The sequence below is a fragment of the Epargyreus clarus genome, unplaced genomic scaffold, assembly GCF_041222505.1.
Source record: "Epargyreus clarus isolate Ecla_fem2 unplaced genomic scaffold, WU_Ecla_fem_2.2 ptg000023l, whole genome shotgun sequence".
Taxonomy (NCBI): domain Eukaryota; kingdom Metazoa; phylum Arthropoda; class Insecta; order Lepidoptera; family Hesperiidae; genus Epargyreus; species Epargyreus clarus.
In genome coordinates this window covers 2,452,643-2,466,854 of record NW_027332230.1, presented here as the reverse complement: position 1 = coordinate 2,466,854, position 14,212 = coordinate 2,452,643, and the positions used below count along the sequence as shown (strand labels likewise).

At 36.2% G+C, this 14,212-nt stretch overlaps 1 protein-coding gene across 1 annotated transcript in view; it reads left to right on the top strand.

Annotated features, from left to right (window-relative positions):
• LOC140751893 (uncharacterized) overlaps positions 1-7,011 on the top strand; it is a 35,751-nt gene extending 28,740 nt beyond the window's left edge. The window contains exons 5-7 of the mRNA XM_073085995.1: positions 3,910-4,076; positions 4,858-4,914; positions 6,589-7,011. Coding sequence (XP_072942096.1) covers positions 3,910-4,076; positions 4,858-4,914; positions 6,589-6,662 — 298 coding nt within the window. The 3' untranslated portion in view covers positions 6,663-7,011. The remainder of the gene's footprint in view (positions 1-3,909; positions 4,077-4,857; positions 4,915-6,588) is intronic.
• The last annotated feature ends 7,201 nt before the right edge of the window (positions 7,012-14,212 follow it).

Genomic DNA, 14,212 nt, shown 5'->3' with positions numbered 1-14,212 from the left:
CGACATATTTTGATTGTTGGGAACAAGCACATGATGTTATAGGTATTTTTTGTGACTTGTCTAAAGCTTTTAATTGTGTTGATCATAAAACCTTATTGTTAAAATTACAATATTATGGTATTCAGGGAAATTCTCTAAATTTGATAAATTCTTATTTAAACAATAGAGTCCAACGAGTGCAAGTAAATGGAGCATTATCAGCAGGTTCTAATATTAAAATAGGTGTACCTCAGGGCTCCATCCCATGTCCGTTTCTATTTTTAGTTTATATCAATGATTTGCCAAATGTAGTAAAGGATTTATCTGACGTTGTTTTGTTTGCTGATGACACTTCCTTGGTGTTTAGAGTAAAACGACAATCACAGGATACGAACGACATTAATGTAACTCTTTGCTTGATTCAGAACTGGGTTGATGCAAATAACCTACTCTTGAATTCTAATAAAACTAAATGTATTAAATTGATGCAACCAAATGTAAGGAGTACGGGGATGAATGTCGCTCTAAATGGTGAGACTTTGCAATCCGTCACTGAAACTGTTTTCTTGGGGATAACCATTGATTCTAAACTCCAGTGGGGTCCTCACATCTCTGCTTTGTCCAGCAGACTTAGTACTGCAGCTTTTGCAGTCAGAAGAATTAGATAGTTAACAGACATCCCCACTGCCCGACTTGTCTATTTCAGTTACTTTCACAGCATTAAGTCTTATGGCATTCTACATTGGGGTAGTGCTGCTGACATAGACTCTATATTTACTATTCAAAAAAGAGCAATAAGGTCAATAGGTAGATAGCCATTGGTCTAAGATAAATGTATAAAAATTGGTATAAGAGAAATATAATAACTAACAATAGTAATATAATATAAGTACAATTGTTACTAACACACTAACAACATAATTATGGATGTACCAACGTCTGAAATAAACGTATTATTATTATTATTGCAAGTTTTTGCATTTTTCAGCTGAAGCTGGTAAGATTTGCAACATTTACGGGTAAAACCAAGTAAATGTTGCAGTATTTATGGGGGACCTACTTCCTTTTCATCTATTTGCATGAACTTTCTCACAATTCGACAAGTATTTAATATGGCTGCTTTTTGTAAAATGATATATATGGAATGTTTTAAACCGATGAGTTTGATGCTTTGATGGAGATGATAAGGTACCACTCCGGTGGTAGAGAGGACGACAGGGACTACATATAGTTTATTTTGCTTCCAGATTCTAGTTACTTCTTCTTTAAGTTCTACGTATTTCTTTATTTTTTCAGCTATTGTCTTTTGAATGTTATGTGTGTTGGGGACTGAAATATCTATCAGGTAAGTAATTTTATTTAATTTGTCTTGTACAATTATATCCGGTCTGTTATAGTGTATAGTTCTATCGGTAAGTATGGCGCGATCGTAATAGAGTTTATGAGACGTGTTTTCTATAATAGATTGCGGAGTATATTTGTAAAAAGGTGTGTTTGTGTTCTGTATGAGGTTATGTTTTAGTGCAAGACTTCGATGAATTATGTTGGTGACTTGGTTATGTCTGTGCGTGTAGTCTATCTCTCTATCTACATCTTGACTCCATTTCATGCGTATTCTTGGTTTTCCAGCCTTAGTAGACGAGGGCAAAAAGGCATTTGCGCCCCGCGCAACAGCAGAGGCTGGAAGTGTAATATTTTGTGTTTGCTCAATATCTGCTGACATTGGCGATACTGTACTTGAACGGCTTACTGAATTACTCTGATTTTCAAATGAAAGAGGAGTTGAATTAGTAGATTGAAATAAGCTATGTGTGGATGATATTGGTGATGATGGATGAGATGATGATTCTGCAGCAGTCGCATACTGGACAGAATTTTTATTTTTTATTTTTTATTCTAGTTGAGAAAATGAGAAGCATTTTATTCCCACGAGAAGCTAGGGACTGTAAGCGTCGACCACGGCAGAGCCCTGCGTTCACCGTGGTAAGTAAAACTGGGTTTCCCCTGGTGCCCAAAGTTCGCATACTAACGACTTAGTTCCCCTCAGCCATGCAGCCCTCGGCGTATGCAGTTCCACCTTGGCTTCAGTAGGTAAGATGAAGTACCTGATTAATATCCCTTGGTCTAGGGATATTAATCAGGTACTTAACACTCAAGGTCAACTTGAATAACGGGAAACTAGAGCTTCGTTAGTCGCTGGTTAGTATTAAGACTTATTGTCTGTTGCCAGCGTCCGCCCCTCACGTGGCATCGGTGGTCATGCCGGACGTGAAGTTAGATTTTGAGGGGCTTATTATTATTATTATTATTATATATAGTCTGCGGCGTGGTGAGCCCCTAAGAGAACTGTTTCCCACTATTAATATATTGACGGTGCATAGTCAATACATTTATGAAAATATTATGTAAGAAAACACACTGATATGTTTGAAAAAAATAGTAACCACCATAACTTTAATATCAGAAATAGAAATAAATTACCAATTCCTAAACATAGTTTATGTAAGGTGGCTAGATCTTTCAATGGCAACTTCGCTACTACAATAAAATACCCGACCACATTTTGAATCTCACAGAAAAAAAGTTCAAACGTGTCGTTGAACAAACGCTATGTAAAAAAGCGTACTATAAACTAAGTGATTATTTTACTAACAAAACGGTGTGGTCTGAATTAGCTCCAGCTCCACATGTACCATTACGTTAAGTTGACATTGTAAAAAACATTTTTCTAAAGATGTGTGTTATGGAGTTTCTTTCGCCGCTTCTTCTCCATAACGAAACGCCTTGTGAAGTGGTGGTAGTTGTATTGACATTCAAAAAGTGCTCTGTAAAGAGCCTATTTTGAATTTAAAAAAAATTGATTTAATTTGATTTGAATAAATAAAAAAGCAACAAAATCCGTTTACGATGAAAATATAAATGAGTGTAATATAACTTAACAAGCAAAATATTTTCACTCTTGTCACAAAGGTTATAATAATAGAATCCAGTACATCTAATTAATTCGGAATAAATCCTTCATAATCATCATTCGTCTGGGCTTCCACCTGTTGGCTTAAGGAAAAACGAATTATTTTTGTTCGTATTTACGAGAAAGCAGCGTTTTGTTCCAGCCCACACCTAATGTGTCTATTTGACTTCAATAAATGTTTCTGCTAACAATGCCTATTACCGCATATTCGTCCATAGCTTATTGTTATCAAGATGAAAGTTAATTATATTCAGTAGTAATCTACTGACAAATCATTGAACCAATGATAGTTATTGTATTAATTTTGTCACGCGTGCCACAACGAATACTTAAGCAAAGGTTCCAGATTCGATTCACGATATACCTAGGATGGCTGTACGAGTATCTAAGAATGTGTGAGTTTAAATTTTTACATCGTATGAGAGATAGATTTAGGTACTCACCTGTCTATATCTGCCCATATCACCACACAGAATTCTGAAATGATGAAAATAAAATGTATGAGAATAGAAACAACACCTAGATTTTTAAATTCACCACTTAGATCTAGGAAGGTGGTAGAACCTTTTGTGGTTCGACTCCAGCAGCACCACCGCTATACCTATTCGTAGCAGCACTATTAAGCGCTGCTGTGTTCTGGTTTTAAGGGTGTAGTAAAGGAGACACACTTATCCGAGGCGTTCCAGCTTAGTCCTCAGGGGCAGCGGCGCATCTGTGGCCGACTATTGGGAATATTTAATCCTATCTGGGGTTGATTACGGGTGTCCATGTGCGGCAGTAGCCACTTAGCATCAGGTGGACTGCATACTCGTCTGCTACTCCTATATTATAAAAAAAAATATATCACGCCGATGGCACCTGAAACCCATTGCGTGTCAGATCTGTACAACGACAACTCCACCACGCGGGTGTTCAATGAAATGCGTACGTATCGAATAACAAATTTCTTTATCCACCAGGCCTCTGAACGCGAAATCGTCCGTGAAGCTGATCGACGGACGGTATACGGCGCTGACTACCGCTGTAGTGAAGATCGACTCCCTACCCCCTACAGTTGAGATCCTGTGCGACATGCAAGTGCCGCTTGCTAACTATTTCAGCAGGAAGAGGGATATATTTTACAGAGGTGAGCAAATATATTATCGGTTGACTAAAAAATGGTTTAGGCTTTTCTTTTTTTTGTTTACAAGGAGGAAACCTTCAAAAGGTACCCGACGACGTGGGAGCGACGCCGGGTTATGTGGGATTTTTACCGCACTAAAACCCTCCCGGTGGCCGTCTTCAATGCTAGGTGGAGAACTCCGGGGTCTCCGACGGAACACAACTGGAGTCCTCCAAGCGCGATGCCCCGTTCGGGCCTGGCCTGGGGGAGCAGTTTTCGCTCCTCCCACACCATGTAGTGTTTACGACGGTATGCGACCACACATACCGCCATCTGTCCGGGGTCGCTTGCTTAGGTGTAGTACCTAACCAAACGAGAAAACGAGAAATGTTTTATGTGGATTTCAACAGGTTGCTTACAAACATAGCTGTCTGTTGTCAGATAATTAGGCTTAGTTTTGGTTAATTTATTTGATACAATTTGGTACATAAATCAAGTCACATAGCCTACCCATACCTTTGAATTTATAGTATAGTTATGTATAGTTACTATAATATGTTTGTTTGACCCTTTTTTTTTAACATGTAATATATATTATAATTTTTTTCGGTCAAATCTCACGAAGAAATTTTCTTGGCAACACTTCAAAGAACTACTTAACATGGTAATAAGTAACATGTAAATAAAAAAGTTATGCTTATTTCCAGTACAAATTTCAGACAGCTACGTTACATACGTTTTGAGTAGTTTATATCGAAATATATATCAAAGATTGTTAATTAATAACAACGCATTATGCCCGCAGACCCACCGCTGTCCACACAGTCGCTGCACCCCAACACCCTCACCGCCCCCGACAAAGGTAATTTAAGATACAATTTCATAAAACGACTGTACATTATTTTTTATAGTGTAAAAGTATGAAACGAGCGTGGAATCAACCTGGCCTTCAAATCAAAAAGCAGCAACGCATAACACTGCTGTTAAGGTAGGTCAGTGATGCCTCCGAAGTCAAATCACAAAGGGTTCTTGCAACTTCAAAATTAATATTATATACGTCTTCATATGGACTCCTGAAAAATAAGTAAATCAATTGCACATAACATAAGGGTATGATTAATCTTATCAGGGTTTCCTAGTGTTCCACTATACTTTACTAAGGAAAACAAATTCAAATAGCTATTTACTCGTAGACTCTTAATTGTAATGTTTTTTATCCACCTGAGACCAATTTGATAACACACATGATGTCATAAGTCATAAGGACCCGAGTCTAAGAAGTAGACATATTGTACACAACGTGAACATACTTGAACAATAACCCTCCTTCTGTCAAACTCGAGTAACAAAGATGAACTTAACGGCACTTCTGGCATATTGTGTATTCTGTGGCCGTATCGTTGTTATTTTGGTATATTTGATCTACCACTTATTGATAATGAATTAATTACAAGGCCCGTTTGAGCTTATGTCCCGAAGCGGTACAACGAATGCTGCTAAATGATGTTGCAGAATTATGCTGATCTTTGTGTTGGTTATAGCAGTTTTGTTTATTAACGGCAAATAATATGCGTTATACTTTGATAAATTTATTTTGAAAGGTGACAGAACCAATATGGTTCGACTGCGAAGATACTACTGTTACATCTTCTAGGGTGTAGCAAAAAATATTAAAAATATCTTATGTCGCATAACGGACGCTTGCCAAACCGTCACAAATTGAAACAAGGGGATAGAAAGTTTGACTTGGTTTGTGTAGGTTTGCAAGCACTTCTAGCATACTTTTTGATTAAGCCAAACCTTCGTAGAGGTTTGGAATTACGTTAAGAAACAAGCGTGCAGACGCCGTATTAAATGCGTAATTTTTCTCTATGTAGACATTTACTTTAAGGGTAGTATTTAAACGAGTGACTGCAAATAAAAGTTTTGAGTGACAAAAATAATGAATTGTGGTTATAGTATAACTAAGTAAGTGACAGTATTACTAAGTGAGCGACTGGCTGCGAGCGACGAGAAATCAACAGCAGACAACAGCGACTTACAAACATTAATGTGAGTTACTTAAAATACGAAATGAGAAGCTTCATTTATTTTTGAGCGACCTAATATTTGTCTAAGCGTAAACATTATGTCCTGCGTTTTATTCAATATTTAGCAAATGATTTTTTTAAATACTGAGCAGCATTTTATTTTAAATGAAGTGTTTCTAATACAAAAACCACTTTGAAAAATACTATAATAAGTAGAATATTGTGTGCTCATGTCATCGATCATGAATAAAGGTAAGGTCTGAATTCATACACATTGGGCCCACCCAATTTTTATATTGTCTTATATGTTCCAACCTAACCTAACCAATTCAATTAGAAAAACCTAATCTATCTTAATACTAAAGTTGCCTCTCCATATTTCCAGTCGCTCACTTAGTAATGTAGTCGCACAAGTTATTAAAATAGTATGTCATTATCAGTCGCTAAGTTTTTTTAATATTTACTTTAATATCATTTACTTCGATGTTTATTTTTTTTCATTACAGGCGTTACGAATGAAGCTACTCCTACGCTTGTCCTGGCATCTATTTTAATGTATTATTCTTTACATATAAGTTGATATCTAATGTAATAAATTTGTAAATAAATAGATTGTAATAATAATATAATTAGGTACTAATTATTAAGGGTACTTTTAACCCAAACAATCAACAGAGTAATAAATATTCCATTAATGTTTAAGTCTTTACAGTAAAATATAAAATTGTAACTATGATAATGAAATACAATAAACATTATTATTATACCTTGTATCACAGTAAAATTAAGTAACAAAATAAGAAATACGAGAATATTGATATAGGTTTAATGTTAGATGTAAGATTTTGTGAAGAGCAGCCCAAAGATTTAATTTAATTGTCTAGTCGTGATTAAGGAAAGACAAATAAAATATTTTGCGTATACTTAAAGTTGTACATTTATTATTAAAAATTATTAACCTATTTATGGCAAAGAAACGTGTCCAACAACAAATGAAAACTACAACAACAAGTGAAACAACAGTGGTGTTTGCGGCGACACAAGAAAAACTTACGACGAATGTTTAGTACTTATGTGCCCGTAAGGCTAAGGATTTATCGAGTGCTGTCCAATGATTACAAAATGATAGACGGCATTACCTGTCCCTCTAAAGTACGAAGAAGCGCATAACTTGCTACTAGACGTCGTTCATCCTACTTCCGACTGTGACTGCAAATGCTTTTTTATATAGATCGGAATCTACTAAATAATACACAATCAGGCCCTATACACAGACATACAAGAACTAAAGCCTCAATTTTTGAAATCATACATCCTTCGGCACGTCTGACGAAACAGTACCAGTTACGTTTTTACAAAAATGGCTGTTTTTGTATTTGTTTATGTATTCCCATACATTTCCGATCACTTCTGATACAGTACACTAGGGGCGCTGATTGGAAATATATGGGCAAATATTAGTATGAGTGTATTTTTAGCGGGAACGGAAGTGAAGCGGTCCACGCTTACACATATTGTGGGGGAAGACCGGAACCCTGCATGACATAGTGACCGCTCCGATAGGAACGCCGACTTCGATACACTTCCGATTTACATTTACATTTGTTAGGCTATTAACCAAGAATATAGTCGAGATTAAATAATGTTCGATAGCTAGTAAACAACTTTATTAACCCCTGTGTTGTAGTCGCTATACCGGTCCATACGCAAATAGTTAAAAAAAATTAAGAAGTTCGACGTAGGTAAGTAAGAAGAACGTTAAGGGTAACATTCAATGTCTCGTCGTGTTGCAGCATCGTATCGTAATGCTGGTACGGCCTAGTAATATGGCCCAAGAGTTATTTAATAACAAAGATGTTTTCGGTAGTCAGCCTAAATGTCCAACCAAGTGTAATGTGTAGCAGGTCTAGATTTTCAGTTTTGTTTGGCAACTATGCCCACAGTACATAATAATGCAAGTCGCAAAACTTTCTCATCCAACTTTGTGGAACACTCATCCATAAAAATGATTGCGCGGAGCATGGGAACACGCGGGGGACACAGTTCCTACACTTAAAATAATGACAAAGACCTAGCAAAACAACGTGGCAAGTACTGGCGTTAATATTTAAAAATAGACGATAAAATAGGCGTAAATGGACGATACAAAAAGAAAATATTTTTTTAAGATCGAAGGAGCAAACGTGCATGTATGCCACATGATGGGGAATAGTCTCTGCCGCTCATGGTCATCTATAACCAACTCCTAAGCTTACCCTTAATAAACTAAAGTCGCGGTTGTACGATAAATAAGAAACATAGATTCAGGTGCATTTCGTACGAAATATAAGTTCATTATCTAGTGCAACAAACCTGAACAACAAAGCTACACACTGCTGCCAAGGTGAAATTGTGATGACGATGTGAAGGTATATGATCTCTTTAAAATTTAGAATTAGAGTTCACTAGTTTTGTAAGGTTATGGAAAAGCAATTTTCTTCTATAATCTACTTTTATTTCATGAGTGTCGAATGAAAAACTAGTACTAGAAAAGTTTCAATAAAAACCACTCTTTAAACTGCACGTTATAAACATTCAGCCATCGACATAGCATGTAAGCTGATGACACAACTCCTTTGATCTGAGCACGCTTTTGAGGGAAAAACTATCGCAATATGCGGTTTGGAAATTGAACTCCAGCTATCGTCCGACGCAGGTGCATTCGCGAGGGATATTGCGTCCGAGGATTGGATTGCATGTTTGGAAAAATGGCAGTCATTTTGTCGCAAAGGACAGGGATGCCAACTATGCGATACTACATTATTACTTTATAGAGGTATCGTTTAGAATATGACACACATTGGCTATTAGATTAAGTCGACGGCTCTAGAAGGTGGCTAGAAGGCCCCCTTTGTGGTTCGACTCCGGCGGCACCACCACCACACCTATTTCTACCTAATAACAGCAGTGTTAGGCGCTGCTATGTTCCAGTTTGAAGGTGTGGTGTGGTGTGGTAAGGAAGACAGACTTTTCCGAGGCGTTCCAGCTTAGTCCTCAGGGGTAGCGGCGTATCTGTGTCCGACCTCAGGTAAGAATATTTAATCCTATCTGGGGTTGATTACAGATGTCCATGGGCGGCAGTAGAGCCACTTACCATCAGGTGGACTGCTCGTCTGCTACTCCTATATTATAAAAAAAAATGTATGCGATATGGATTCGAAACAAAATAAATATTACTGATAAAATTAAGTTATCACATGATATGTATTAAACCATCAATTACACAATAATTACTAAAATTATAGTAAAACATCACCAAAAAATAATGAAATTGCAATTCAGTTATCGAGAAAACCATCACATGTTTGCTTTGACATATATGGCACATCGTAAAATTATCGCAATATGCGGATTGGAAATTTAACTCCGGCTATCGTCGACGCAGGTGCATTCGCGACGGATACTGCGTCCAAGGATCGGATTGCATATTTGGAAAAATGGCAGTCATATTACAGAGAATGTCGAAAATTACAGGGATGTCCACGACTATATGTAGACTATAACTTTCATTTAATATTCAGTAAATTGTTAGGATAGAAAATTTGGTTTTGACAACACATGATCCGATTCTATTATTGTATTCAATAATAAGTAAAGGACTATAATACAATTTCACCGAAAGTTATCTCCTTGAATTTGAAGGTTAAGTTGTATGATAAATGTAAATAAACTACAGATATAGTGTCAGTTATACCATAGTAAATAAAGAACTTTTACCATACTATGACTCACTGTGTCATGGAACCTAGAATCCATGAAATATCTGACCGGTATGGGGACTACTGTACTATCATTTTTAAACACACGTATTCAAAGTGATGATGGACTTTTTTAATCTGAGTACATTTGAAAACCTATCGTAATATGAGGATTACAAAAACTCTGACTATCGCTCAACGCAGGTGCACGCTCCCGAGGGATATTGCATCCGAAGTTGGGCTGCATGTTTGGAAAAATGGCATTCATTTCGTCCCATAGCGCAGGAACTGTGCCCGCAGTGCTTCGCTATATTTCAGTATCATGAAGAAATTTCGTGCTGTTCCTACACGTCATTTTATGGGCCTATAGACATATTGGACCTCTAATCCGATAAGATTAGATTGTTACCTGACGTTGACTACAAGTGCGTTGCTACCCCTGAGGACTAAGTTGTAACTTCTCGGATTATGTCTCCCTTACCACATTCTTCAAAGCGGAACGCAACGCATAAAAGTGCTGTTACTTGGCAGAAATAGGTGTATTGTCGAGGTCTTCGGAGTCGAACTATAAGGAGTTGTACCTCGCTAACTCTTGTTATTATTGTTTTATGCTTTGAGCGAGGTGTGAATAGACAGTGAATACATCTGGATTACTAAGATACGATTACAAATAAAATGGACTGAAAAATACCTGTAAAGAACCATTAGCGCATTTTATAAGCGCAGACTTTTTGACTATTTTGGCTTCAATGAAAAATTTTCCAGTCTCTATATAAGACCCTAGTCTCTATATAAGTTAATACAGAAAATTCTTAAAACAAAACGCAATACATTTGGTTTGTTTTGAATTTCAATACAAACTTCTAGTTTGCCACGGAGCCTTTTAAAGATTTATCATGTGGAAAATTTATTTTTATTTTTATTCACGTCCAATGAACTTGTTGCGAAACGAAAAAAGCAATTCAACTTTATGATTGGATATTTGTCAACTAGTTGCATTGGGATTTAAAACTGGATTTCAAAATACATTTTATTTTATTTTAGAAACGATCCTTTTATGTTTTTGCTGCGAATATAACATGTTGCGTCATGTTTATTGTTCATTGACAAACCATAAATGCCCCACTTTTGTGCACGCGTAATACAAACATTTCTTAAAGGCAAAGAAAAATAGCCTAGCTTAAAACAGTAGCTAAATACACATTTGAGAACCTTTCAATTGTGAGACAGAAATTTGTTCGACATGAAGACAATTAGAATTTCTTCATATTTGAAGACTTCAAAGTCCACGGTGCCTAATACAAAGAAGCGAACGTTCCACTCCCAGTGTTTTAAATAATATCAAAATATATGTTAATTATTTCTCATTTTTGAGTACTGATAAACTTTTAAAAATAATTATTATAAAATATTGTTTCTATATTTAGAATTATATTGAAATTTCACCCAAAATTTTAATTCTCCTTTCACTGTACATCCAACAAAGTCCTCTACAGGCATTCTCTCTCAAACTTTCGTAGAAAAATATGCTTCAATTTTTCCCACCGCTAATTCCGTGGGGGTCCCAACATTGAACGAATATTACTTCGGCTTAGAAACGTCTACCAGGAATACATTTCCCATGAGATTCATATTTTATATCGTGCGAATAACCTTCGTCTAAGCTTAGCCGCCGCTAAAACTAGATCGGGCGAGTTTTGCATAAAGTAAAGCTGGGTGCGGTAAACAGACTTACACGAGGATTTCAAACTTAATCGTTAAGAGTAGAAACGCATTATAATGAATAAGGTAAGAGAACAATCACACTTAGACTTGATGAGAAGATTTTTTAAAAGTAGAAGAAGCAAACGAATTGCAGGACACATGATAGTGGCTACTGCCACCAATGACTGTCTGCCCCAGCTAAGATTAGATTAGTAACTTGAAATCGGCCACAGATATATTGCTATCACTCAGAAATATATTGGAACGCTTCGGATAAGTATTTATTTATAAATTGAGTATGTCTTCCTTACCATACCATTAAACCGAATTACAGCGACTGAACTACTCAAATAAGCACTACTCTTCACAATAGTTTCCGCTAATCGCGCGATTGAACGGCATGTATCATAATACAACACATAATATTTCTACCTGACGTGACGAAAAATAACTTCCGAATGTCTGAATTTGCATGTAACGCCCGAACGTCAACATTTAAATTTGAAATTTTATATTTTACTACTTCGGTTGCATGCTAACTTTTAGCTAAGGGGCTGTCCAATAATCATGTGAGGCTCGAATGGGGGGGGAGTCCATAAAAAATCACGAAATATCACAAGGGGGGAGGGGGGTAAAGTAATATATCACGTGTATCACTTGTTTGAAGAAAGTCTTGCTAATCCGTGGTCCGAAAATATTGTACATTAAAAATAATGTTCATGAAGTAGTACAAAAAACTTTTTCGCATTTCTTTCATTATTTTTATGTCAGTGAAAAACAAACTGCAACCTTTCTGTCTACCTCTGGACGTTATTATACGTCTTCTATCTATAATAAAATTAGATGATACTTATACCAGTATTTTTTTATAAATAAAATAAACAAGTAATTTAATTAAAAAATCAAAAACCCGACTGCACTAAACAGGCTGAAGTAGAATTTCCAAAAACAGTGAAATAGGCGTTTCATTATGTTTATGCTTATTGCTTCAAAATTGACGGTTGTTCAAATGAACTTTTATTCCTTATTTTACCCTCTACGGGGTTGATTTTTCGGAAGGGGATAGATAGATGTGTCCTTGTTCCTACCCAGAAAGCTAAATACTAAATTTTGTAATAGTTGCTTCAAAATTAAAGGATTTCAAAAAAACTGGTTTTCCCTATTTTACCCTCTTAGGGGTGGAATTTCGAAAAGGCCTTTCTTAGTACTTATTTACGCTATATAGCGAACCCATGTGCAAAATTACAAAACTTTAAGTTGAGCGGTTTTGGCGGTACGTTGATTTCTGAAAAATGAAAAAGTCATTTAATTAGTCAGTCAGTCAGTCATCTTGCTGTTTTATATATACACAAATATGTTTTTATAATCTACGTTTAATTTACTTTCATTTGATACCCCACTCGATAGGTTCGGTTAACTTTTTTTTTTAAATGTGTTACTATTTCGCGCCAAAAATTCGCCCTTTTGATTTTTTTTTTCTAACACCTATCTAAGGACACTCGGGTCATAGAGACGAATATAATGACACCTTAACTGTCGAAATTTATCCAGCGGTTTGTAAGATCGGACCAAATAAAGAAAGACAAACATACAAGATACGCGCGAAAAACATAACCCTTCCTTGGCAGTCGGGTAAAAATAGATTCTTTGCAGGTACGAAAAAATACACGTGATATAGGGGGGAGGGGGGAGGGGTAGTCTTAAACCTCGCCACGTATCACCAAGGGGGAGGGGGGTCAAAAAATGCCAAAAAAAACATCACGTGATTAATGGATGGCCCCTAACGGCTAAAATACATACACTGTACCTATACGACGCCGCATCGTGTCACGTTGCTTCCGTTGATGTCGTATCATGAGAATGTTTTAGCCCATGACTTATTCTTACTTGCTTCATATATAATTTCAAACTCTTCTAGTCATATTATTACAAGCAGGAAGCTGTGAAGGGATTTATTGACTTTTTTTATCGCGGCTTTAAATATCATTTATAAAAAAAAAAAAATCCTATTTATTAACCGACTTCAAAAAGGAGGTGGTTATCAATTCGGCCGGTATATTTTTTTATGTATGTACGCGAATTACTCCGCCGTTAGTGGACCGATTTTAATAATTCTTTTTTTTTTGTATAGAGACGAGCTGGAAGTTGGTCCCATTTAAATATGGTCAGAATCCATCGATGGGTTCTAGAGAAAATGAGGGGAACTCCTCCACCCATGTAAATATAACAGCCGTTTATGAACTTATTTTAATGCCTTTAATTTCGTGTGCGAACAATTGCTACAAGCTGGTCCCATTTAATATGATAAGGATCAGAGTGGGTTATGGAGACAAAATATGTAACTCCTCAACTGATGGGTATAATTGAGTTTTGTTTGAAGATATTTGGTGTAGGTTCTAAAGAAAATGCAAAACCAGTTTATCATTGACTATTTAGTTAGGTTAGTTTGGAATATAAAGACAATATAAAGGGCGGTTCCAATCAATGTAAATTCAGACCTAACCTTTATTCATGATCACGTTTATACAATTTTATATTGTATTAATATAAATGTTATTATGTCATCACTAAAAAGGGTGAAAAAAAATTAACAAAAAAATACAACCGGATTCTAAGTCTCAATATATTTCGTTGGATAACGCTGTAAACAGCGTGTCTAATATGAGCGCCGACTTCAGAAATATGTACT